The sequence below is a fragment of the Cimex lectularius genome, unplaced genomic scaffold (genome assembly GCF_000648675.2).
Source record: "Cimex lectularius strain Harlan isolate CLEC.00 unplaced genomic scaffold, Clec_2.1 scaffold216, whole genome shotgun sequence".
NCBI lineage: Eukaryota > Metazoa > Arthropoda > Insecta > Hemiptera > Cimicidae > Cimex > Cimex lectularius.
In genome coordinates, this window is record NW_019392801.1 from 1,393 (window position 1) to 25,797 (window position 24,405).

Here is a 24,405-nt window from a genome sequence, read left to right on the forward strand (position 1 = left end):
GGAAGTGGTGGTTGTCTGGAAAAAAAAATCTCGTTTAATCGTACATAACCGTGCATTTCTGTCCCCTCGGTGTAACTGATTTTTTTCCGCCCTCAAGGTCGACAAAAGTTTTATAATTCGTATTTTGGCATTGGAATCCCGATTAAAGATATGAAGAGAGTGGTGGGGTTTCTTTATAAGGATGGTCAGAGTTCCAAGTCCCGCAGACCACAAGGGTCTTTTGTGACCAGTTGTGGATGTTCCAAAGATTTTTTTTAGTAAAGGTCGATACTACTGGATGGTGAAGAAGACGAAGAACCACTAGAAGAAGTGCTAAAGAGGTCGAGAAAATGATCACTCACGTCCGACATTTTTTAGCGGAATCAAACGTGGATGAAAACGTGTCCGGGGTAATTCACACTATTGAATTAGTAATAGACATTTAAATAATTTTTTAATTAAAACAAATATCGATCCATATATTCAAAAATACATATAATGTTTATAAAAATTACATATATGGACATTTTTTGGGAGAAGACAATTTTATATGGTTTTTTTTTAAGTAAATTCATTATTTATTTAAACATTTATTTGGACATTTGGGGATTGAAAACCCATCATCAGAATTTTTTTAAAAATAAATTTTTCATTATATACAGTTTTTTTAACGATCATTTTGCATCGATAAGCCTGGCCAAGATAGAAGGACTTCCATCGTTCAAGATTAGCATCTTTTGAAATAAATTATATACAGGGTGGTCAGCTCGTCGTGTTACAAAAAATTGTTTTGACGGTATATATAAAGTAGAGTAGAATGCCATAAATCTCACGGTTTTATTTCAATACGTTCAAAAGTGACGACTTTTTTGAGTTTTTATTTAAGACAAACTGTTTCTTTACATAAAACATAAATTTCCCCACTCTTAACGTTTTTTTTTTAACTTTTGACACCGTTTTTAGATTTACTACCGAATTTATTTTTAGATTGGACCACTTTTGTTCTAAAAAAAATTGCCAGTCTACATACAAAATAACTGGACAAACATCATGAAATTTGCAAAATGGTAATTTTAGAACAAATTTCTTTAAAATAAAGCTCTCTTGCATAAAAATGTCAAACCAGCTAAAAACTTCAACATTTTATGAGCTTTCCGATAGTCTGTTCGAAACCTCTATTATTTTGATTTTTCGATTTGCAATGTCAGTTGGACCTATACTGGAAATTAAATGGCCCAAGAGTTGAGCCTAATTTTTATTTTGTGTGGAATTTAGCGACCGTTACTTAATTTTTATTCCGGAGAACAGTTTGTTTGTTTACTAAGTGACTTATTTCATAACGTATTCGTTAATTAATAATTTACATGCCCGATCAACTCTTGGGCCAAGCATTTAATTGCCAGGGCCATAAATATTTGAAGTTTTTAGATGGTTTGACATTTTTAAAAATTTTAGTCTAAGGGCCTACTGTTTAAAGAAATTGATACAAAATTCAAATTTCATTATGTTTGTAGAATTATTTTGTAAATATACCGGCAACTTTTAGAAAAATAGTAGACTAATCTAAAAGGAAATTCGGTGATAAATTTAAAAATGGAGTCAAAAGTTGGGAAAAGTTAAGTTAGAGTGGAGAAAATTGAGGTTTTACGTAGAGAAAACCAAAAATTTAATTTTTTTAAAGATACTGATGATGGGTGTAAATTCCCGAACGATAAAAATAAATGTTTAAATAAGTAAAGAATTTACTTTTAACAAAAACCAAAAAATTAATAAAGACAAATTGACCTTAAAATGTTCATGTTATTATAAAAAAACAATAATAATAAAAATAAAAGCTTTATTAACTAATACAAATACAATCTAACGCATTACTCAATTAATTAAGGTTTTAAGTTGAGATAAAAAAAGTCAGTGTCACGAGCGGGATTCGAACCCACGACCTTCGGCTTGATACGCCGCTACTCTACCACTTGAGCTATCGTGATCTCGATCCTCTCGGGCACTAACTTCCCATCTTTTTTGTCCCAACTAAAAACCTTAATTAATTGAATGATATTAATTGGTCAAGCGGACCACGAAAAATAGTGAATCTAACACACTACGTTAAAATAAAAATGTGATCAAAAGCAGGGAAAATTTAAGTTTTATGTAGAAAAACGTGTTTTTTCACGTTTAACGTGGATTTAAGTAAAATTACGAGGTTTACGGCATTCTACTCCAATTTCGAGGTACTGTCTCAGACAAATTTTTAAACACGACGAGCTGTAGAATGAAAAATTTAATTTTTTAAAGATACTGGTGACGGGTGTAAATTACCGAAAGATTCAAACAAATGTTTTAATAAATAATGAATATACTTTTAACAAAAACCACATGGAAATTTAAAAAAAAATAGTTTGTTGAAATCGTGAAGAGCGGTCAAGAAATAGTTAGTATAGAAAAACACCGTTTTCATTTTTTTGCCGACGTTTCGACCTTTATTCGGGTCATCTTCAGGGCATAAAATGTGCTGTTATTCTTGTGGTGTCATGTTGGTTTTGTGTGGAAGTGTTGTGCAAGAAGCGCAAGAATATCAACTTTATACACTGAAGATAACCGGAATAAAGGTCGAAACGTCGGCAAAACATGAAAAAAGAGTTTTTCTAAACTACCTCATTCTTGACCGATCCTCACGACTTCAACAAATTATAAAACAAGGTCACTAAGAAACATACAAAAAAAAAGACAAATTAATCTTAAAAATGTCCATGTTATAAAAAATCAACTATAATATTAATAAAAGTCCTTATTAACAAATACAAATACAATCTTATACATTGTTTTCTTTATTCCATACGCTAGACATACTTATAGCCATTGAGACCGTCTGAGGGGTTGTCTTGAGACAAAAATAAAAACAATCATCTTTATAAAAATAAATTTAAATAAAAATTATAACGAAATGCCAGTACAATAAAATTTAAAATTAGAATCAATTGCTAAAAAATTTGATTTCTCTAGATATACGGACTTAGATCTAGGTATACAAAACATTACTCAAAAATTACATTAGAGACATTTTAATAAAATATCCATTAACAAATCCTTATGCATGTTTTTTTTTTCAAGTCATTTCAGCCCCGAGTGGAGGTAAAATACCTCAACACCTACTCAATAAATCACTACTCGCAACAGAGTCACACCAATAAACAGATTCACTGATTTCTGGGTCTTGACCCAGAAACACAAAACGCATAATTTAACTAAATGCAATTAAAAAAATTCCCAATTACCTTAAAAAGCGGAACAGGAGACCCTGAAACTCGCTACCGTGTCCGAGAACCCCGTTTAAATCTGGCGGTAAGCCTACTCGCGCCCTGTAGAGAGCCAAGGCACGACACGCTTCGATTATGTGATCGAGCAAAATTTCGCTGCATTATCTATCCTATTGCCCTATAAAGCTTTACTATATCCTTTTAAAATACCTAATTTGTAAGGCAGAAAAAAAAATTATGATAAAATTGCAAACTGATGTATTGGATCTCTGTATCACTATGCTTTAATTAGAATTTCGCAGTTTTGTTCCAAAAGTTAAACATTTCCCGTAGGCTTGTATGGCCAGTAATAATAATAATAATGTAATAGAGTCTAGAGGATAATAATAAATATACTAATACTTCTTAATAACAATAATAAAACAAAAAACACAATAACACTTTTTTGGGGGGGAGGGAGCTATCTTTCCTTATTTAAATTGTGATTTAGGGCATTTAGTTTATTACTATTATTATTATTATTATTCAGAAATCGTGAGATGCGGTCTGGTATGATGTAGGTTTCAGAAAAACATTTTCTTTATCGTGTCAACGTTTCGATCTTTATTGAGATCATCTTCAGGACCTGGGTTTTACAAACATTGTTTAAATTTAACAAATACATGTAGGATGTGTATATATATATATAAAAAATTTATGGGGGGGCACTCTCAACATGACACACAAGAATGGTACAATTACGCAGAAAACAAACACTTTGAGCCCTGAAGTTCACAGATCGCTCATCACTGTAAGTTAAAGGTCCCGGGTTCGAATCCAGCCGTCCTGCATTCGAACCCGACGTACAAATGTTTTTTATTCCAAAAACACCGGCACCCCGAGGGTTTATATTCTGCTGTTGCGAACACTCGTAAAAAAAATAATAGTAATAAACTACAATGTCTAAAATCCCAATTTAAATAAGGAAAGGTACCTCCCTCTCAAAAAGTGTTATTGTGTTTTTGGTTTTATTGTTTTTATTAAGTAGCATTTGTGAGTAGGAATACTTGGATTGAATATAAAAATATTTTTTGCATTGTATAAGTTCACTTTTTTCCACATCCTCATGTATTTGTTAAATGTAAACAATGTTTGTAAATCTCAGGCCCTGAAGATGATCTCAATAAAGATCAAACGTTAGCACGATAAAGAAAATGTTTTTCTGAAACCTACATCATACCAGACATCTAACTATTTCTGAATAATTATCGATTAACGGTCACTAACCACCACACATTATTATTATTCCTACAGAAAGAAATAAATTCTGACGTTATTTTTCTTTTATCTATAAATCGTTATTTACAGGTGTCAAAATGTTGGCAGTTATGAATAAAATCTGCCGGGAATGAATGAAGGTCAAATGTTTGCACACAAAAAAAAACATTTTAAATAGTAAAATTTATTCATATTCTTTAATTAGAATTTCGCATTTTTTCTTCCATAATTTAAACATTTCCCGTAGGCTTGTGGCCAGAAATAATAATAATAATTAATTCACTGCTTTCGTGGTCCGCTTGACCAATTAATACATGACAATTAATTAAGGTTTTTAGTTGAGATGAAAAAAAGCTAATGGCACGAGAGGGATTCGAACCCACGATTGAAAAATGGCAAAAGGAGGGAAAACTCATAAGGTGGGGTTGAGATGGGGTGTTGATGTCCGAGTGGATCGAGGTCACGATAGCTCAGGTGGTAGAGCAGCGGCGTATCTAGCCGAAGGTCGTGGGTTCGAATCCCTCTCGTGCCATTAACTTTTTTTCATTTCAACTAAAAACCTTAATTAATTGTCAAATAATAATACTGGAGTCAGACTAGCAAAAAGTCTCAGTATGAGTACAGGCTCATCTTTATCACGTTTCGATCTTTATTGAGATCATCTTCAGGGCCTGGGATTTACAAACGTTGTTTAAATTTAACAAATATATGTAGAATGTGGAAAAAAGTTAATTTATACATTGCAAAAAAATATTTTTTATATTCAAAGTACTAATGCTACTTAATAACAATAATAAAACCAAAAACACAATAAAACTTTGGGGGGAGGAGCTGGGAAAAGCTACCTTTCCTTATTTAAATCGGGATTTTAGACATTGTACTTTTTTTCTTTTTTTGCGAGGGTACGCAACAGCAGAGGTTATATAAACCCTCGGGGTAATAATAAAAAACATTTGTACGTCGGGTTCGAATGCAGGGCGGCTAGATTCGAACCCGGGACCTTTACCGTACAGTGATGAGCGCCGTGTCAACGCCTAAACCGTTGCGGCCACCGACGTCCCCCCGTTTATTACTGATTATTATTCCTACAGTAAAGAAATAAATTCTGACGTTATTTTTCTATTATTTACCAGTCGTTATTTACAGGTGCCAAAATGTTTGCAGTTAGATAATTGAATCGGTAAATCGTTGAAATATTGGCCCCCCCACTCAGTGTAAAATTATTTGGGGAGAATCCAGCAAATAGAGCTTAAATTGTCAAAAGTTAATATTTCGTGCCTGTCTCAGGTCTATTATTCTTATAAGTTATAAACAATAAAATTGTTCAAATTTGACAGCCGAATATGTGAAAACGGCAAAATCAAAATAACTAACTTACGTCATGAAATAAATTCGATATAAATCAATAAACCCAAATAAACTAGATAATAACTCGAAATATCGCTCACGTACAGTCTGTAAACTTTACACCAAATGACATTTAAAACGAAAAGTCTTTGTTAAAAAAAAGTTGTTTTTTTTTTTCAAAAATCCCATAAAATCCTTATTTTACGTTACATAAGGAACATTTTTAAATGTGTCAGTAGTGGCTCCAGTTTAGGTACTGGAAAATAATTGAATTAATCTGAAATATATTAAAATTTGTAAAATTTGACTTAGTGCAGTTTAATTGTTCCCGTTCCGGTGTATTTAAACACGAGGACAACTCTTAGCTCAAAATTGTTCAAAAAGCCCATAAAACACGCACTATAAAAAACCAAATAGCTTCCTTAAAACGACCCATTAGTGTTTTACCCCACATACTTTTCGTAAATATTTAGGTTAAATCGTGTACCAAAACAGAAAAAAAAACTTCTTAGCAACTCAAGGCCCGGAAAGGATTTGGTTTTCTCACGTGTCTTGGATGGTAATTGCTGTTTACATATATTAGACGGTGATCATGAAGTGGGGAGCATTGTTTGAGAAGGTGGTACTTGTGAACACATAGAAACAGAATGAACAGTTTCACTGGAAAGGATCCGTTAAGTGAGGTAATTGATAGTTTTTCTTATAGAAAATAAATAAGTCCTTTATAAAAATACACCTAAACTAGGAAGTTTTCTAGCTAAGTTTAAGTTGTAAAATACACGAACAAAGTTGAATCGGTTGTTCGGCTACTCGTGTTACAAACTTTGCCAGTAGAATCTAGATTCAAAATGGAACCAAAAAGTCCTAATTAACTATGGTCCGAATATCAACGGTTTCGGAGTTATTCCCCTTTTTTATGATTTTTTATGATTTCACGACCTTGCTTCAAATAAACAATGATAACTCCAAAACTAAAAGTTTTTGGAGAAATCCGTGGATACCATTGAAAACTATGTTAAATTTTCAGTAACATGTCAATACTAAATTTGTAAACGTTGATGAAATAAGCGTTTTAGTAGCGAGAGTACTTTGAAAAATAATTTTTCAAAATTAAAGAACGTTTAATAAATTCATTCAAATTTTCCTTTTTTGTATTATTATTAATTTCAATTAATTAATCTTTAAGTAAGGTTTTGGTTGAGATAAAAACTCAGCGTCAGGAGCGGGATTCGAACCCACGACCTTCGGCTAAATACGCCGCTGTCTACCACTTGAGCTATCGTGACACCAACTTCCCATCTCAACCCACCTTTCGAATTTTCTCTCCTTTTTGCCATTTTTCAATTATTCTCAACCAAAACTTTAATTAATTAAAAAAAATTTATTTGGTCAATCGGACCAGGAAACCTAATAGATTATTATTAATCTTTCCATATTATCAATCCTTCAACCACGGTTATTCTTTTCCTTCATCAATTTCTTCATCTTTGAAAGAAGTAATTAAAAAATAAATTACACCAATAAAAAGGATCTTAAATGGAGTACATTTAATGAAATTTGCTGGTCTCTAGGTTTGTAAATAGTAGTTTAAAATCAGTAAATTTTTTAACTTTGAAAAAAAAAAATTCTGGCTACCAAAACGTTTCACCAACGTACACGAGATTTGTATTCATCACATCTTATTGGAAATTTAACGTAGTTTTCAACGGTATCAACGGATTTGTCCAAAACCTTCTATTTTTGGAGTTATCATTGTTTATCTGAAGCATGGTCGTGAAATCTCAAAAAGTCAGACAAAAGTGGGAATAATTCCGAAACTGTTGAGATTCGGACCATAATTAATCAGGACTTTTTGGTTCCATTTTGAACATAGAATCCACGGGCAAGGTTTGTGCCACCAATTGCCGAACACCCTGTATATGTACGCGAGCGAGAAAAAGAGGTATACATACATTGTACATTTGTATGGTGAAGTAGTAAAGTATGGGGCATATACAGTCACCACTCACCACACTTTGTATATTGGAATAATTAAGCTTTTTATTAGTTTACAATCATAATGGGCTAAACGCTTCATTTTGTAATATTTCCTCTTGAGGACTGCGTGCGAGCATAGATCAAAACAGCGACTAAGCAAACTATTCTGTGTTCTAATAGGTTAAGAATTTGTTAGAAGTATCTTGGAAAACGCTGGTTATGTCTCTAAAGGGCCAATATTTTCTAAAATAATTTTGGCAGTCATAAAAAGATGTGCTGATTTGTGTGTGATTTCATCTCGAGAAAAATTAGTCTGGTATTTTAAAATTCAACTGGTTCAAAATTCCGCTGTACGTATCATAACGTAACCATTCTAACCTGCGCGAATAGGAAATGTTCTTCATTTTACAAATACAATCTTAAATCGTGTATTAACCAAGAGTAATTGAAATTTTGGCAAGTTTGGCTGGAGTTGTTGACAAGCGTGTCGGTATGATGTTTTAAGTTTATCCATCAAATTGTAAATGTACGCCTAAACTCATGCTTATGTAGGAGTTTTGCCAATTGGTCCAAGTCTGGCGTCGGATCCGTTTTCTCCTTTTCATTAGTCCATGCTAATTTGCTGTGTGCCAATTTTGCGTGTTAGTTGGACAACTGACGAGGTAGGATAACAATCAAATTTTTCATTAATCGTTAGAAAATTTGTATAACGGTTGATAGAGAAAAAAAAATTTTAAAATTATATGTAAGTTTTTATAAGATAATTAACCTTTCAGCTTCCTGCTTAACTTTAATTAGCTATATAAGTTGACGACTTTGAATAGAACTTTCAAGGAAATCAAGTTGATTCTCGTTTCAGATCCAGCCTCAGGAATTTATCGACAGTTTACTAGAATCAATATGGAATTTCATCGCGACGGTTTTTTCTTGGTGTCGCGTTATATGGATGGTGAGAAAACTTCCGGGCCCGCCTGGAAAGCCAATTATCGGCCACTTAGGGGTCTACTCACGGCCTACGAGTACGTAATTATCTTGTTATACTAACAGATTATTAATTATTTATTAACATAATTTTGATCAAACTGGTTTGACGAGTATAACGCAAAAAGTCCGATCTAATGCGGACATGTGCCATGACAAGACTGACAACATAAATAATTAATCTTTAATTAAGGTTTTGGGTTGTGTGCAAGTTAGTGACCAGTACAGTTTTTTACCATTAGTATTATTATTGGTTAATCTTTAATTAAGGTTTTGGGTTGTGTGCAAGTTAGCGACCAGTACAGTTTTTTACCATTAGTATTATTATTGGTTAATCTTTAATTAAGGTTTGGTTAAGATAAAAAAAACCAATGTCACGAGTGGGATTCGAACCCACGACCTTCGGCTAAATACGCCGCTGCTCTACAACTTGAGCTATCGTGACTTCGATCCACGCGGACACCACTTGCCATCTCAACCCCACCTTTACGAATTTTCCCTCCTTTTTGCCATTTTTCAAATGTCGTCAAAATCTATTTGATTCTCGGCGACAATTTTATCTCAACCAATACCTTACTTAAAGAATAATTGAAAAGAATTTATTTGGTTAATCGGACCACGAAACCTAATCGAACAAATAATAAAGTCAAATACATAAGACCAAACCAAAACAAAGACAATTCCATAATTTTTTTTTTAATCAACTACTATTATATAAATCAAATCGCTTTTATGATTTGAGAAGAAAATAATTTACATTACATTTTTGGAAATAAATCCACAATTAAAGATGACGAGACATGAAAGACGAAAAGAGACATACAAACTGCAGAAATTTTGTTTAATAACTTAACATACTAAATGGGCATTCTAAAATATAAAAAAAATCTAATTTTTTTATTTGTATTTTAGAATCGCTTGAAATTATCAAAAAATTGCAAAACGAGTTCCCGATTTGTAACAAGAACTTCATGACGTTTTACCCGCAGGTGTTCGTCCATTCGCCCGAAGCGGTTCAGGTGAAATTTCATAAACATTTAAATCAATAAAATTTTCATAAAAATTAATCATTGCTAACGTTCGACAAATATTGTTTTTCTTCAGGAAATCTTAAGCAAAAAGCAGAAGCACAATGATAAGGGCAGCGTTTATCACACATTGCTTCCTCTTCTCGGTGAAGGTTTAATAACTAGCAAAGGTATTTGATATTTAATTAATTAAAATATTATATGTTAATATATTTTACGATTTAACAATGTTTGTTTTTTAATAAAAAAAAAACAAAAAACAATGCCTATTGTTGGTCATTTCCATGGACCTGGCTAATTATAAACAATTAACGTTAATCTGAAAAAATCTATCAATATCTGCAGTCCTTACGGTAAAATGTATGTAAATGTAACGTATAAAGGTCAGCCTCTTTCACACTTCGCTTCCTTTTCCCTCTGAAGGCTAACGTAATTAATATTGTTGGCTCTTTTTAAGTTGAAACTTGATAATTCGAATTTCGAAAGTAATAAGGAACTCATCAACAGATCACTGTTAAATCGAAAAAAAAAAATGTGTATTTTGATACGTAATATACCATAATTTTTTTGTCTTTAAGGAATTTATATTATAATTTTTATTATGTAACAGATGTTTTTTAAAAGTTATATTTGACTTGTCTTTAATATTTTTCATTGCAGGGGGAGAAAGAACATTCTATAATTCGAAATTGATCCACCTCCCCTCTTTATAACTCAAATTTTACCTTTTAATATTTATCTAAAATTTCCATGGTTTACTTTCTTGCAGCCTAATTTTTTTTTTGAATTTTCAATAGTTTATATTCATCGGTCAGTGTTTTGTCATTGTTATAAGCATTGGTCCAGGCCATATTGAATCAAAACCGCTTCATGATTGTTTTAATAATGTTCAATTTTATATTTAATATATTTCAACGTTTTTCATTATTTTTACAATGTTTCATTTATGTACAATTTAAATAAGAAGTTTTGAGAAATGCATATTTACTATAATTTGATTTTTTTCTTGATAATTCAAACTACTTTTGTGGTCCTTTGGGTTTCAAATTATCAAGAGTCGATTGTAATTCAATTAAGTATAAATTAATAATTTTATTGTTTTATTTGACAAGTGTTTTTTGCACAAACATTTTGCTGATATTTACGCTAAGTAGGGTGAAAAAGTAGAAGGCAAAGAAATCATAAAATATGTGTCAATTCCTAAACTTCCTACGTAATTCATCACCCCTTCAGAACAAACCTAAAAAACAAAAAACTCCATGGAAAGAATATGACTCCAACAATGATGAAACCACCTGCCACACAAAGGAGTAATCTGATCTTAAACTTCTTAAATGGGTGCATGAAGACAGGTTACTTACCAAAGGTACAGGAACAACCACAAATAACCGTGGTTCCTAAAACAGGATAAAACAAAGCCAACTTAGAGAACTATTGGTCAAATAGTCTGCTATATTAGGCAAACTACTCCCATATGCAAAGGATTGAACACCAAACTCAGTTCAGGTTTAAGACCAGACACTCAACAACCCACCTGGTATACAGATTGAGCGAGGACATACAGGGACTTGAAAAAAAGGAGTACCCGATACTTCCTGGATTTACAACAGACCTTCGATCATGTATGGCAGGTTTATGGTACAAACTAAAACATGCAGGAATCCAATTATGTTCTAAACAATCTGCTCGGTCATGAGAGACAGAACATTTAAAAACAAGATAAAATGATATCTCTCACAACTTGAAATTCACGACATCAGGAACCTGACAAGGATCGGTGCTATCTCCCGTCCTATTCAACATGTTCATAAGTGAACCATTATGCAAATATTGCCACATAATGCAGTATATCTTCGATAAATTGATACCTCTCACAACTTGACATTCATGACATCAGGAACCTGACAAGGATCGGTGCTATCTCCCAACCTATTCAACATGTTCATGAGTGACTCCCATACCAAGGAAACCTAACGATGGGGCTTTAAAATTTTTGGGAATACACCCGGCTGACGACTCAACTGGAAGAACCACATAAAAACCAAGCTCGCACAAGGATGTAAGTGACTGATCAATAAAAAATCCCTACTTAAAATATAAGTTGGCACATTGTACATTGCAATAAGGCCAGCAGAACTGTTCAAAGGGGTGCAACATCAAGTAGCAAAATAAAAAAGATTCATTTCAAAACAAAATTGACTAATATTGATTATTTCCTCCATACACCCAGCTTCAGAGGCAATTAAAGACTATTTCGTCTTTTTTTTACATTTATGGAAATTATTGTTACCATTATTGTTTTAAGCCAAATCGCTAATAATTTGATTATCTATTAAATAATCATAATAGAAAATCCACTAGCACATTGGAAATATATGGAACAGTATAAAAACACTGTACATCTTGTTTTTTTTTTTTTTTGGTTTTTTTTTTATAGGAGAGAAATGGTTGAAAAGGAGAAAAATGGTAACTCCAGCCTTTCATTTCAACATATTAGAAGGATTTTTTGAAGTATTTACAAAAAGGAGTACTGAATACATAAAACAACTAAAGGAAGCGTCAATAAACAACGACTTCTTTGATATTATCCCGCACAACAAGAAAGTCACTATGAACTTTATTTTAGGTCAATAAACCTTACAAATTGATACAAATTTAATTTCTAAGATTGTTTTTATTTAAAAAAAAGTTTTTAATTTCAATTTTAGAGACTGCTATAGGTGTACCTGAAGGATTCCATCATGAAAGGTTATCCGAAGTCATCAAAGCACTACAAAGGTTATATAATGAAGTATAAAACAAAAATAATATAAACTTTAAGAAATTAATATTTTTTATAGGCTGGAGGAAATTGCTCTTTACCGATGCTGGAAACCTTGGCTTTTGGTAGATGGCATTTTTAAATGGACCCCATCTTATCGAGAGCAGGAACATCACAGAAAAATCCTCGAAAGGTTTACGTCTGAGGTGTGCTTGATAAAAATATAAATCTATTATGATATACATAAATTAAATCAATAGAATATGAAAATTCAACAATATTATGTTTTCAGATAATAAAAAACAGGAGAATAGCTCTTGCAAATGAATCTAATGAAGAATGGTATTCTGGTAATGAATGCAATATTTTTCAATAATACATATAAATTATAATTTTAAAAAAATTATATCACAAACATATTTTAATTGAATTGTTATTAAATAAATATATTAATAAGAAATTTTGCTTTCATTTCAGATACTAAAAAAAATACAATACTTATAGATCTGTTGTTAAAACAGTCTGAAGGTGGCAAACTTCTTACAGATGAAGAAATTAGAGAAGAAATAAACACATTCGTGTTCGCAGTGAGTTAAAGTTGTTCAAGTTTTATTTTCAAATGTTTATTTTTAAATATGTGTTTAATTCCAATTAGGGGCAAACTACGACAATGTTGGCGATAAGTTATTGTATTTATCTTTTGGGGCTGTATCCAGACGAACAGGTAATTAAATATCGATAAGTGAATTTATTATTAACCGTCGTCATATTTGATAGCGTTCTCCAGATTTAGGAAAACTGTGAAAACCCTGTCAGCATTGTTTAAGGCATTCAAGGTGTCAAACTCAAAACAAACTCAATGTAGTCCTGATTTTTATGGAGACTGCCAAGGGGGCAATAGAATTTTTGAATCTAAGAACCACTGAATTTTATTGGCAACTAACTTCTTCATTATTTTACACACTAGGGAAATGATTTACTAGGAGGGTTTTTTATCTTTTTTGAAAATTGGAAAAAAAAATCTTATGCGTGTAGTTAATCACTAATTTTTTATCTACACGCTTCAATTTCTTTTTGCTTATGCGTTTTGGTCTAAGATAGAAGAGGAGTTTTTTCTCATTTTTAAAGCGTACTTAATCCAATATCAGAAAAGGGTTTGTTCAAAAAGTCAGATTTGCAAATCTTAAGGATCTATGTTGCAGAGATTTTGTCCTTTGTCTATAATTACTTTGAGGACATTTGTGTAACTGTTGTAATTATTATCTATATCCAGAAGAACAAATTAACTCAATTGAGTGATTAAGAATAATTAATTAAGTCCTATTTTTATTTGTGTCAAATACATCATAGAAACATTAGAAAATTTTATTCGGTTTCGTGGTCTGCTTGACCAAATAAATTATTTTTTCAATTAATTATTCGAATCCCGCTTGTGACACTGACTTTTTTATCTCAACCAAAACCTTAAGGAATTAGAAAATTTCTTAAACTAAATATATACAATTAAAAGTTTAAATTAAAAAATATAATAATGAATAGAAAGCCAATATTTTTGAGTTTCTTGTTGCATGGATCGTTATTTTAGAAAAGAGCTGCTGATGAAGTTGATGAAATTTTTGGCGATTCAAAGAGGGACCCTACATTAATGGATTTAAAGAGGATGTATTTTATTGAGAGGTGTATAAAAGAAGCATTGCGTCTTTATCCTAGTGTACCTATACTCGCCCGTCGTATAACAGAGGATCAGACACTTGGTAAGTAAATTACACAAAGTTAAAATAAATCATCGCTACACAAAAATGTATGAGATGCATTGGGTTTATTAATTTACAGCTTAAAGTTTTATCCCTCTGTTAAAAGCAAAATAAAACAAATATTAAATGGATGGCAGAATTTTTGAAACACTTACATTATACAGCTGAAATATTCTTTTACAGGAGATTATGTGCTGCCAAAAAATGTTGACTGCATTGTTTTCCCATACGTCCTTCATCGGAATCCGAAACAATTCCCCAACCCTGAAGTCTTCAATCCAGATAATTTCCTGCCAGAAAATAGCAAGGATCGTCATGCGTACAGTTACATCCCATTCAGCGCAGGACCTAGAAACTGTGTCGGTGAGTTATTCCGTTAAATCGTTGAAAGCTACAAAATGATTTATTTTTTAATACTATAGGAAAAAGATTTGCAAACAATGCAATGAAAACTGTGATAAGCTGGGTACTGAGAGAATTCAAAATTGAATCGCTTCGTTCTCAAGACAAACTTAACCTTATACCATCAACGGTTCTTGTTCCTTTAGGAGGCCTCAAAGTAAAACTAACTCTAAGGAAAACTGGTCAGTAATTACAAATCAATAAATAAATTTTATTATTTTTGTTTATTTAACGTTTTGTTTTTATTCTGTTGAATATCCTCTATCCTTAAACTCCTTAAACAAAACATTTCATCTATTATATTGTTTACTAAGTATTTATTTAATTAGGCAGATGCCCAAAATACGATATATTGTACAATACATCCTGCAATCAAAAAAATTTGTCCATGTGAAAAAACTATATCTTAAATTATACATTTGTAATAATTATGAAATATTAAACAATAAATAATTATTAAAAACCTATTTATAAAGTATAAAAATAAGCAAAAACATTAATTTATTATAATTATATAATAAGCAATTAGAATAAATTGTATATTTTGAAGCAATGAAAGAATTAAAACTTCCAATTATAGTAAATGAAGACGATAATAAAAATCTAATTATTTGGAATAGCTAAGAAATATGATCTAATGGACTGAAAGAACTACTAAATATGACTAGTTGAGAAAACTTCTAAATAAGGTTATTAACTTTTTTCTGGAGTCGGTTGATACCAGAATGAAAAAGAAGAATATGTAAGAAAGTCTTTAATTGTGGAGTGGAACTTGGAAATTTACGTGAGAAAGTGATGAAGGACGATCGTTTCTATGATTTATTAATTTATAGATAAACACAAACATCAAAATAAACATGGCAAGATTCAAATCATATAGAGATAAATGAGTGGTAGAATCATATAGAGATGAGAGATATTATGCGATCTATAAGGAATATTTAATTTGAAGGAGATGATTTTAAAAAATTATTTTGAATTTAAAGAATGTTTCTGACAGAGAAGATAAGAAGACCAGACAAGAGAAGAGAATTCAAGATTAGAATGGACAAGGGAGCAATAGAGTTATTTATTATTGAAATTATGAGTATTAAAAGATATTTTTTAATTATATATTATTATATTCTTATATAATATTTATTTGTTGTTTTTGATATATTTTTACTATTTTTTATCTTATACATTGTTTCATAATAATTTTAGTTGTTTATAGATTTTTATATCATTTTTATTTTACATTAAGGAAGTTTTTTCAGGCTTAATATTATTTTTAAAAGTTTGTGCCAAAATGTAAATTTTATTTTTTAAAGTTATTCTTTTTAAATAAATTTAAAAAGTTAGTTTTATATATTTTTATGATTTTTCATCATAATATAATAGGGACTTTTGGATGTAATTAGTTTTCTTACTATTTTTCCAAAATGTGTGGGTTTTTTAAAATCGGGTGTACTTTTGATTTATATGTTGAGAAAGGGTTGTTATTTTCTATATATTTGATATCACTGCTACGTTTTGCTACCATACTTTATTTATTTATTTTTTTGTCGATATATATCTAATCATATTCATGACAATTAATTGGGTAAATCATATTATTTTTTTATTGGTGGTGTACAAACTATTTATTTTTTGTTTAAAACCAAATTTTATGTAATCAACACCACACATTTTAAAAGTTTTGATTATTTTTTATGATATATTGTTAATATAAGTAAACGAAGAGAATTTTTTAATATTATTTTGTTTTTTCCATTGATAAACTACACATGCATTATTTTTAATTATTTATATTTTGATGAAGATAATTTGAATAAGTTTTTTTAGAGTGCCAAGAAGAAATCATTATTTTTTTATTAGTTATATCTTATCTTATTATTAGTTTATTCTATTGTGTTTTTGTTTCTAATGTAAATTTTATATCTTTATGGTGTGAGTTAAGTGAATCTAAAAATGGTTAAACTATACATGGATTATAATAAATCATAAATTTAATACAATACAAGATAAGCTTTTTAATAAAATGTAAAATACGAATATAATTGTTATACATATGTTTCTTTCTATAATAATAAAAAGGTTTTGGTTGAAATGTAAGCGAGAGATAGAAAGACCTATACGATTTTAATGGTGTAAAAAGAAAAAAATATGGGAGGGTCAATTCGCAGATTCATTAGTTTCATGTAAAAACATTTCATTATCTATGTTTGAATTGTGAATTTGTAAGAGAATTTTATATATATTGTTCAGCATATGGATCGTGGTTCATAATAGGTTAAATAACCTCTAAAACATTTTGCCATTTCTGAGCTTGGTACATCATTGCTTTCCAACATCAAATATTTGACCAACAAGCAGTGTTTTTCCACACTTATGAGTTGAAGTAGCTTTGATATTACCTTGAATCTGCGAATGTGCTTTTCAGCTGTCTCCTGCTTATCTGATTGCAGCACTGTTTTAAATAGAGCTATGTAACCTAAACTCTCAGCCTAAAATTTGGCCACTTTCTGTTTAGTAGAAGGATTGTGTGTAGAATCCGAATCGGATATTAAAAATATTGTATCATGAAACTTTTTTTTTCTTCAATAAAAAGTTATATCAAAAAGAGATCACAAACTTTTGTTTCATTTCGGACAAAGTACAAAAATTGGTAGCCTTGTGTATTAAGTACATAATTATAGTTACTGTTTTATACTTGTTTTGTGAGTTCAATTTTTATTTATTATACAACATTCTTGGAATAATAAATCATAGTATGTAATCTCTCGGTATACAGATTCTAATTGTTTTCCATTCATATAGACAGAAAAGTGCAGTACCATATTGTGCACGATTCACTGCACAAATCCTTTCAATGATATTGAAATTTTGAAAGTATGAAATTTTAATGGAAACCCAAAATTTTAATAGTTTCAATTAAAAAAGCCAGTACTCTAACAGAAATAGTAAAGACAATTAAAAAAATGACCTGAAACTCTTGAGTTCAGCTTTTACTTTAAATGCAATTTTACAATTTTTAGTCGAAAATTTAATAAGAAAAACTTGCACAAGCCTCATTTTGGTTATCTCAAAATGAAATTTTCAATAATTTACTTGCAAAAAAGCAACTTAATGCCTTTTTCATGTTTCTATTCAGCGTTAAATTTCCTATAAGGATAGGGGTTTTCAGAATTTCTTATCTACTTTACACTGTGTTTAATTAGACTGTGAATAATTGTATACATTCACAATCAAGTCAAGCCTTATTATTTTTTTGCAACGTGTAGCAGTTATTCGTCTACCATCGACAATTTTAGATAGCTTGTTCGATCGATTTGAGAACCATTTCATTGAATTCAGCGTATAGAAAAACATAGAAAATGAATTGTTCCAGTTTTGGATTTTGGATTACAATTTTGAACGATTTCCTGTGGTCCAATCGATTTGAATAATTTTAAAGTTTAATTGGTTTCAGCAAACCAAAAAACCTAAACAAATAAAATCTGGGTAACCTGCCTCAAATAGATTGGGTGTTACTTAAATTTTTCTTTTCATTTTAGCCCTCCCCACAAACAACATCTCAAAAATTGCAAAAATTTTACGGTCAAAATGTCAATAAATTTAAATTCAATCAAAAATTTATATTTAGGGGTTTCTAGATAAAACAAAAAACCTTATTAATTTGACAAGAAAAAGTTTGTCCTAGTTTACCTGAAAAATATTTGCTTTTTAGAAATTTTTGTTAAATGTTGATAGCTTTTATTATATTGTTATTGCAATCTATTTAAAAAATGCTGTAAAATGATATATTCAAATATTTGATTTGAGCAAGTAGAAAGACGAAATAAAAATATTTAAAAAAACAGAAAATGTTTTTTTTTTTTTTTTCCGAAACCAGGGCCTATTCACAAGAAGTGGTGTATACGTCTGATATTTTGGAGTGTAGAATCACCAAAAAAAGATTGGGTGATTGATAACGATGTTATGATCCATGACCCACAACATTGATCAATCAACGAATCAAGAAAGATTAAGGCTGGAAAAGGAATTAATCTCTTAATGTATTATTATTCAAAGTTAATAATTTTGGCTTCAAAATTGTCACTAATTTAGTACAAACATACAAATGTTTTTTTTTGTTTTTTTTTTCAAAAACACTGACACCTCAAGGAATACAATTAAAAGATTAAGTTTATATTTTTTTCTCAAGACTGGTAAAAATGAAACGTGGGACTTTCCACCCCCCAAAAAATTTGTTTTGTACCATTGCAAATGATAAATTTATTATCATAATATTGATTTAATAAAGGTTTTATTTTTTTAAAGATATCTTTTAGTTCTCAACGTATGATAAAACATATGCCAAAAATTTTATGTAAAAAAAATTAAAAATAACATTTTTTCCTTGAAAATGTTTGAAAATAGTAGCTAAAAATAGAAACTTTTGTAGAAAATTAAAAAAAAAAAAAAAAGAAAATTGTGGACAGTAATGGGTTAAATAAGAGTGGAGCTAGACGAGCACCTTGGGCTAAACCAGAGGAAACTTTTATTATTTGAGACTGGTAGCTGTCTAGTTTGTCAGTTAGGTAGATAAATAGAAATCCAGTATAAAAAATCGTCCAGAAAACCCAACTGAATTAAGTTTCAACAGGTTGTGGTCAACTCTACCAAATGCCTTAGAAAAATCTGTAGATGGCATCTATGTGATTACTAAGTTCATGTTGTGTTGATAGAAAACTTGCAAAAGAAAGATTTTTTTTATAGTTTAATGAAGCATAATCATTCAAAGTGTCAACATTTTCAGGACCAAAATGCAAAAAACAATTTATTTTGTGTAATAATAATGTCATGATTTCCAAGTTTACCTTTGATGTGTCATCCATGAGGATACATGGCAGTAGTAGCCCATAACCCTGCAATTTCCTCCTGTCAGATAAGCATGAGGATAGGATGATAGTGTTTTAAATAAAATGTTTCGGGTTTTAGTCAAATTCAAAAATATAAAACCTCAGCATATTTACTGTCAAAAATCCGTGAATTTGAACAGCTTAACGGCCGTCGATGAACGGAAGGGTAGCCACTTTCTGAAGAGAAAAATCGAGAAAATGGTCATTTGGTACGAACAGCTCACAGGCATGGACGAAGTCAAGGAAATGCAGAATAGAGTCATCGAAGCTCAGGTCAAGTTTTCCAAAGCTCAAGACGAGAGGTGGAAAGCGAACAAAGCCCTCCTTAAAATACAACAAAGGCTCAAAGAGATCTCATCCGAGCTGGATACGACGACCCGAGGAGAGACTAGGTATTTTCCCCCTTAAACGTATAAGAATCTTTAGTGGATATGAGCTTTGGTACCGTTACAGATATTTACAACTGATCACACAGGAGCACGATATTATACAAGAGGAACGTAGGTTGAACAATGAATTTTTACTTTTGGAACGTGAGGAACGTGAAAGTTTTACGCTACTCTCTTCCTACGTAAAGGAAAGCCATCAAAAAGAAAGGGCGCAAGCAGAGAGGACGAAATACTGGTCTATAATTGGTTCAGTCATAGGGACCATCATTGGAGTCGTCGGCAGCTCAATCAATAATGAGTTTAAAATCAGAGAACTCAGAAAACTAGTGAGACGGATAATTTTTCCAATCCTTCGATTTTAAAATAGCTAATTGATTATATTTTTAGGTGAAAGAAACAAGCATGAAAACCGCATCGTTGACGCAATTACCCACGTCAGATGCTCTAATACAGCATGAAAAAGAATTAGCGACGTTATTAGGGGATTTGAAAGAATTAGTAACTAATTACAGCACGGACAAAAATGAAAAAAGTATAATGTTACGATTGGACGAAATGCTGCATAACAGTGGAAAAGAAACAATCGTTACGGAGAAAGTAGATCATCTTCAAGAAAGGGTCGAAGAGTTGAAATCTATGTTGAAAACCGTTCAGAATTACGAAGGACAGCTTGTAGCGATGCCTCCGGATTTTGGAGACATGCTGAACCAACAGAGGAAAGAGACTCGGATCGTTGTAGCAAGCGTTGCTCTATTCAGCTTATTCGTCCCTCTTGCTATATCCTGGCTTCAAAGATAATAAATTTACATCAAGCTTGTACATAGGTAAAAAAAAAAGAATATTCTTAATTATAGACATACATTTTGTGATAATAAATATATTTTTATTTAGATTCTTTGTGTTTTATGATGTTTCTTGACTTGTCGTTGTGCTCATATTTAAAGAGAGTAATTCAATGATAGTTATAAACTAAGGAGTAAATCATAATCATCATAAATCATATCCGACTATATAGAGCTTGATAGCATACGATCATCCAGGATTATCACAATTGACTACTTAACATGGTAAAATATGAAAACATGCCTAATAGAAAAAACAAGCAAAAATAAGCAGACCGGGATGATTGCTGAAGATATTATGTGCTTCACCTTTCAGACATGACAAAACTGATTCCTGATTAAAATTCTAATAAAACATAGATTCTATATGTTTATAAGTTGTTAATATCTGAAAATTATATTTTACTCATTTTTTATTTTCCGAAAAATTTTATTTGTTAAACTGATCAAATACAGATCAGTTAAATTTACACTTCCTAGTAAAAATAATAATAATAAAGACACTTAAGTCCACTCTTAAATGTCATTTAACTAGCTAAGTTAACTTTGTAGCGTTTAATTAACAAACCAAATTCACAGCTAACCTAGCTCTTCAGTCCTAAAAATTGCAGGCTGTTGGCCTCGGTGATCAGATGGTTTTTAAGATGTAGATAGTGTGATCTCAGTGTTGAAGTGTGAGTGGTTTTGGTTTGGGGATCCCCATCAGCTATGTTCCAAAGTTAACTTTACAGTACTTTAATCAGTTGACGGACGGACCCAGAAACTGGGATATGGGCATGGTCGACATACCCAGTCCAAAGGAGAAAAAAAATTAAGTAGGTATATTCCGAGTATTTGACAGTGGCAGACCAGGGTGTTTGTTCTCTTCATCTATAAACTTGGAGAAAAGGAAAGCCTATACCAGATATTACATGTAATAAACATTTATGTATCTATATTTATTGTGTTCAATAAAAAACATTATTTATAACTGTTCTATATTTTTGACCCACCTTAAATTCAAAATTTGCTATTATGAAATATTCTTTTAAAGGCCGATAATTAACAAGATGTATTCTGTTTAGCAAAGCAAGTTTTTTTTTTTAAATTGGGACCAAATTCTAAATTTATCCTAGCATGACTTTATAGTCATACCTTACATTATCAGATCCATGATCGCCTTTGGACAAAAATTGAGCAACTATTACATGATACACGATGTCCTAAGAATAGCATCATTGGTGTTCTTAAAAGAACACTCAAAGTCGCAACGAAATTAATACTCAGGCTGGCGTCTTATGGTTGGGAAATTGAGAATTTATCAGACTGTGGAAAGGAAGCATGTAACAAATGCTGGACATACCAAATTTTTCGACGACAACTAACTGTGAGTAGTATCCAATAACTATGAGCACCAAATGGTTGTCGGCATCGGCCCTACCCTATTTTTCAAGCATTGCCATACAAACAAAATAAATACCAAACGTATCAAGGGTGCAACAATAATATCAGATAGCCAGACGGTTTTTCAAGCCTACATAACCTCAAAACTTGTAACTGCCTAAATACCTTAAGAAAAAAAAAATTGATACTACAAAAAGGCTAATGCTGTTAATAAAATACGTTGGAAACCAGATCATGAGGAATTTCACCTTGGAACAACACAGGCCCAAATTTATTTTTTAGGATGAACTATACAGTACACAGAACTGGAATCTTGGGTAACTAAAGAGCACAACAAATACATACAAAATACAGCGAACAAACACTACTTGCAAAAACAACACAATACGGAGAAATAGGAAACCCTACTCGACCGAAAGAAATTAAAAATAGATAATTTACAGAACATGTTCCAAATACCACTTTTAACAGATGTCCAATATGTCAAGAAGAGATAGAGAGACAACAGAAAATATATTAATTTAACAGCTTATTAATTACACACGTATTAAAAAAAATATATAGAAATTATAATAAAAAAATTTTCTTTTGTAAAGAACAATCGTAATTTCAGATAACGTATCAAACATAAAAACCTAACCTGTTTCTATGTGGCAGATATGTCTGAATTGAAAGAGCATCCAAAGAGATGAATCATAACATAATTTTGGACGTACATTTACAGTAATTTTTAATTGTATCCGGATTGTGAAAATGGTTTTATTTGCTTTAGCAATAGTTTAAGTAATGTGTATGTAATGATTGTCTGGGTAATTATTCTTTTTATCTAACGTTAAAATGAAAAATTAGCTTCACAAGCAGGATTCGAACAACGACCTTCGGCTCAATGCGCTGCTGCCCTAACCATTTGAGCTGTCGTGTCTTTGATCCACTCGGACACCAACTCCTCGTTTTAACCTAAAACCTCTCAAATTTTCCCTGTTTTTTACATATTTTCAATCCTCAGCAGCTTATGAAGTGGCCACATATTTTGCCGAAGTACAAATCCCACTTGTGACACTAATTTATCATCTCAACCAAAAATTTTAGATAAAAAGACTCATCAGTTGGAATAATGAATATGGTTAATTATGACCACTAAGAAAAAAAAACTCTTCCAAGAAATATTTGATATATTGAGATAATATTGAGAAATATTTGGTTTTTAGACATTTTTTGGTTATTGTTAAATGTTGATCATTTTTATTATATTTTTATTGCAATCTACATAAAAACTGCTGTAAAATGATTGATAAAGTATTGATTTGAGCAAGTAGAAAAATGTTAAAAAACTGAAAATTTTGACTTTCAATTTTTTTTTACAAAACCAGGGCCTATTCACATCTATCTTGGATATCTTGGAATGTACAATCGTCAAAAAAGTTTGGTGGTTGATCACGATCTCGATGATCCGTGACCCACCAACCTGGTCACCCCATTGTGATGGCGAATCAAGAAAGATTAAGGCTGGAAAAGGAATTTAACCCTTAAGGGATTATTATTCAAAGTTAAAAAATAATTTTGACTTCAAACAATCAAATGGACTTTTTTTTTTCAAAAGCACTGACACTCTGAGGGATACAATTAAAAGATTGAGTTTACATTTTTTTTCACAGGACTGCTAAATGAAACATCGGACTCTTCACCCCCCCCAAAGCTTCATTTTGAAGCATTAATAAATAAATTTATTATCATAGTGTTGATTTAATAAAGGTTTAATTTTTTAAACATACGTTTTATTTCTCAATGTATGATAAAACACAAGGAACTAACATTTTTTCCTTGAAAATGTTTGAAAATAGTAGCCAAAAATAGAAACTTTTGTAAAAAAACATTGTGGTTTTTATCCCATCCCTAACCATCCCTAATAGGTAATAGGTTAAATAAGAGTGGAGATAGTAGAGCACCTTGGCGGACACCAGAGGAAACCTTTATTACTTGAGATTGGTAGCCGCCTAGTTTGTACAGTTGTAGTTTGTATAAATACATTTTTAATAATGTAAATATACACTTTTAAATTAATATTTGAACAATAAAAGAATTTTCAGATAAAATGGTTTATTTTGAAAATCTTCTATTCTTCTGCTAATTTTAAACTTATGTTGAGGTGAGCAGCCCCAGAAGAAAAG

The 24,405-nt window shown here is 31.0% G+C and overlaps 2 protein-coding genes across 3 annotated transcripts; both read left to right on the forward strand.

Moving 5' to 3' along the window:
- Nucleotides 1-206: 206 nt before the first annotated feature.
- LOC106669268 (cytochrome P450 4C1-like) lies at nucleotides 207-14,972 on the forward strand. 2 transcript variants are annotated; one of them, XM_014398606.2, is made up of 13 exons: nucleotides 207-389; nucleotides 8,674-8,833; nucleotides 9,708-9,814; nucleotides 9,900-9,993; nucleotides 12,261-12,449; nucleotides 12,532-12,601; nucleotides 12,664-12,790; nucleotides 12,877-12,934; nucleotides 13,062-13,171; nucleotides 13,240-13,308; nucleotides 14,170-14,338; nucleotides 14,522-14,701; nucleotides 14,761-14,972. In XM_014398606.2, exons 1-13 carry the CDS (start codon nucleotides 330-332, stop codon nucleotides 14,928-14,930), a joined length of 1,563 nt encoding a protein of 520 aa, XP_014254092.1. In that variant the 5' UTR covers nucleotides 207-329; the 3' UTR covers nucleotides 14,931-14,972. The 2 variants fall into 2 exon arrangements, with proteins under 2 accessions (XP_014254092.1, XP_014254093.1); XM_014398607.2 differs by lacking the exon at nucleotides 207-389 and adding an exon at nucleotides 6,440-6,520.
- A 4,206-nt stretch (nucleotides 14,973-19,178) lies between these two features.
- Nucleotides 19,179-21,193, forward strand: LOC106669267 (coiled-coil domain-containing protein 51-like). The gene is made up of 4 exons (XM_014398604.2): nucleotides 19,179-20,015; nucleotides 20,077-20,338; nucleotides 20,400-20,836; nucleotides 20,904-21,193. The coding sequence occupies exons 1-3, from the start codon at nucleotides 19,687-19,689 to the stop codon at nucleotides 20,808-20,810; spliced, it is 1,002 nt and encodes a 333-aa protein (XP_014254090.1). The 5' UTR covers nucleotides 19,179-19,686; the 3' UTR covers nucleotides 20,811-20,836; nucleotides 20,904-21,193.
- The last annotated feature ends 3,212 nt before the right edge of the window (nucleotides 21,194-24,405 follow it).

Bases quoted from the DNA above. Each gene is read 5' to 3' on its own strand.
- LOC106669267 (XM_014398604.2), top strand. From the start codon at position 19,687: ATGTTTCGGGTTTTAGTCAAATTCAAAAATATAAAACCTCAGCATATT. The intron at 20,016-20,076 runs GTATTTTCCCCC...GTACCGTTACAG, and splicing joins ACGACCCGAGGAGAGACTAG to ATATTTACAACTGATCACAC. The intron at 20,339-20,399 runs GTGAGACGGATA...TTATATTTTTAG, and splicing joins TCAGAGAACTCAGAAAACTA to GTGAAAGAAACAAGCATGAA.
- LOC106669268 (XM_014398606.2), top strand. From the start codon at position 330: ATGATCACTCACGTCCGACATTTTTTAGCGGAATCAAACGTGGATGAA. The intron at 9,815-9,899 runs GTGAAATTTCAT...GTTTTTCTTCAG, and splicing joins ATTCGCCCGAAGCGGTTCAG to GAAATCTTAAGCAAAAAGCA. The intron at 12,450-12,531 runs GTCAATAAACCT...TTTCAATTTTAG, and splicing joins CACTATGAACTTTATTTTAG to AGACTGCTATAGGTGTACCT.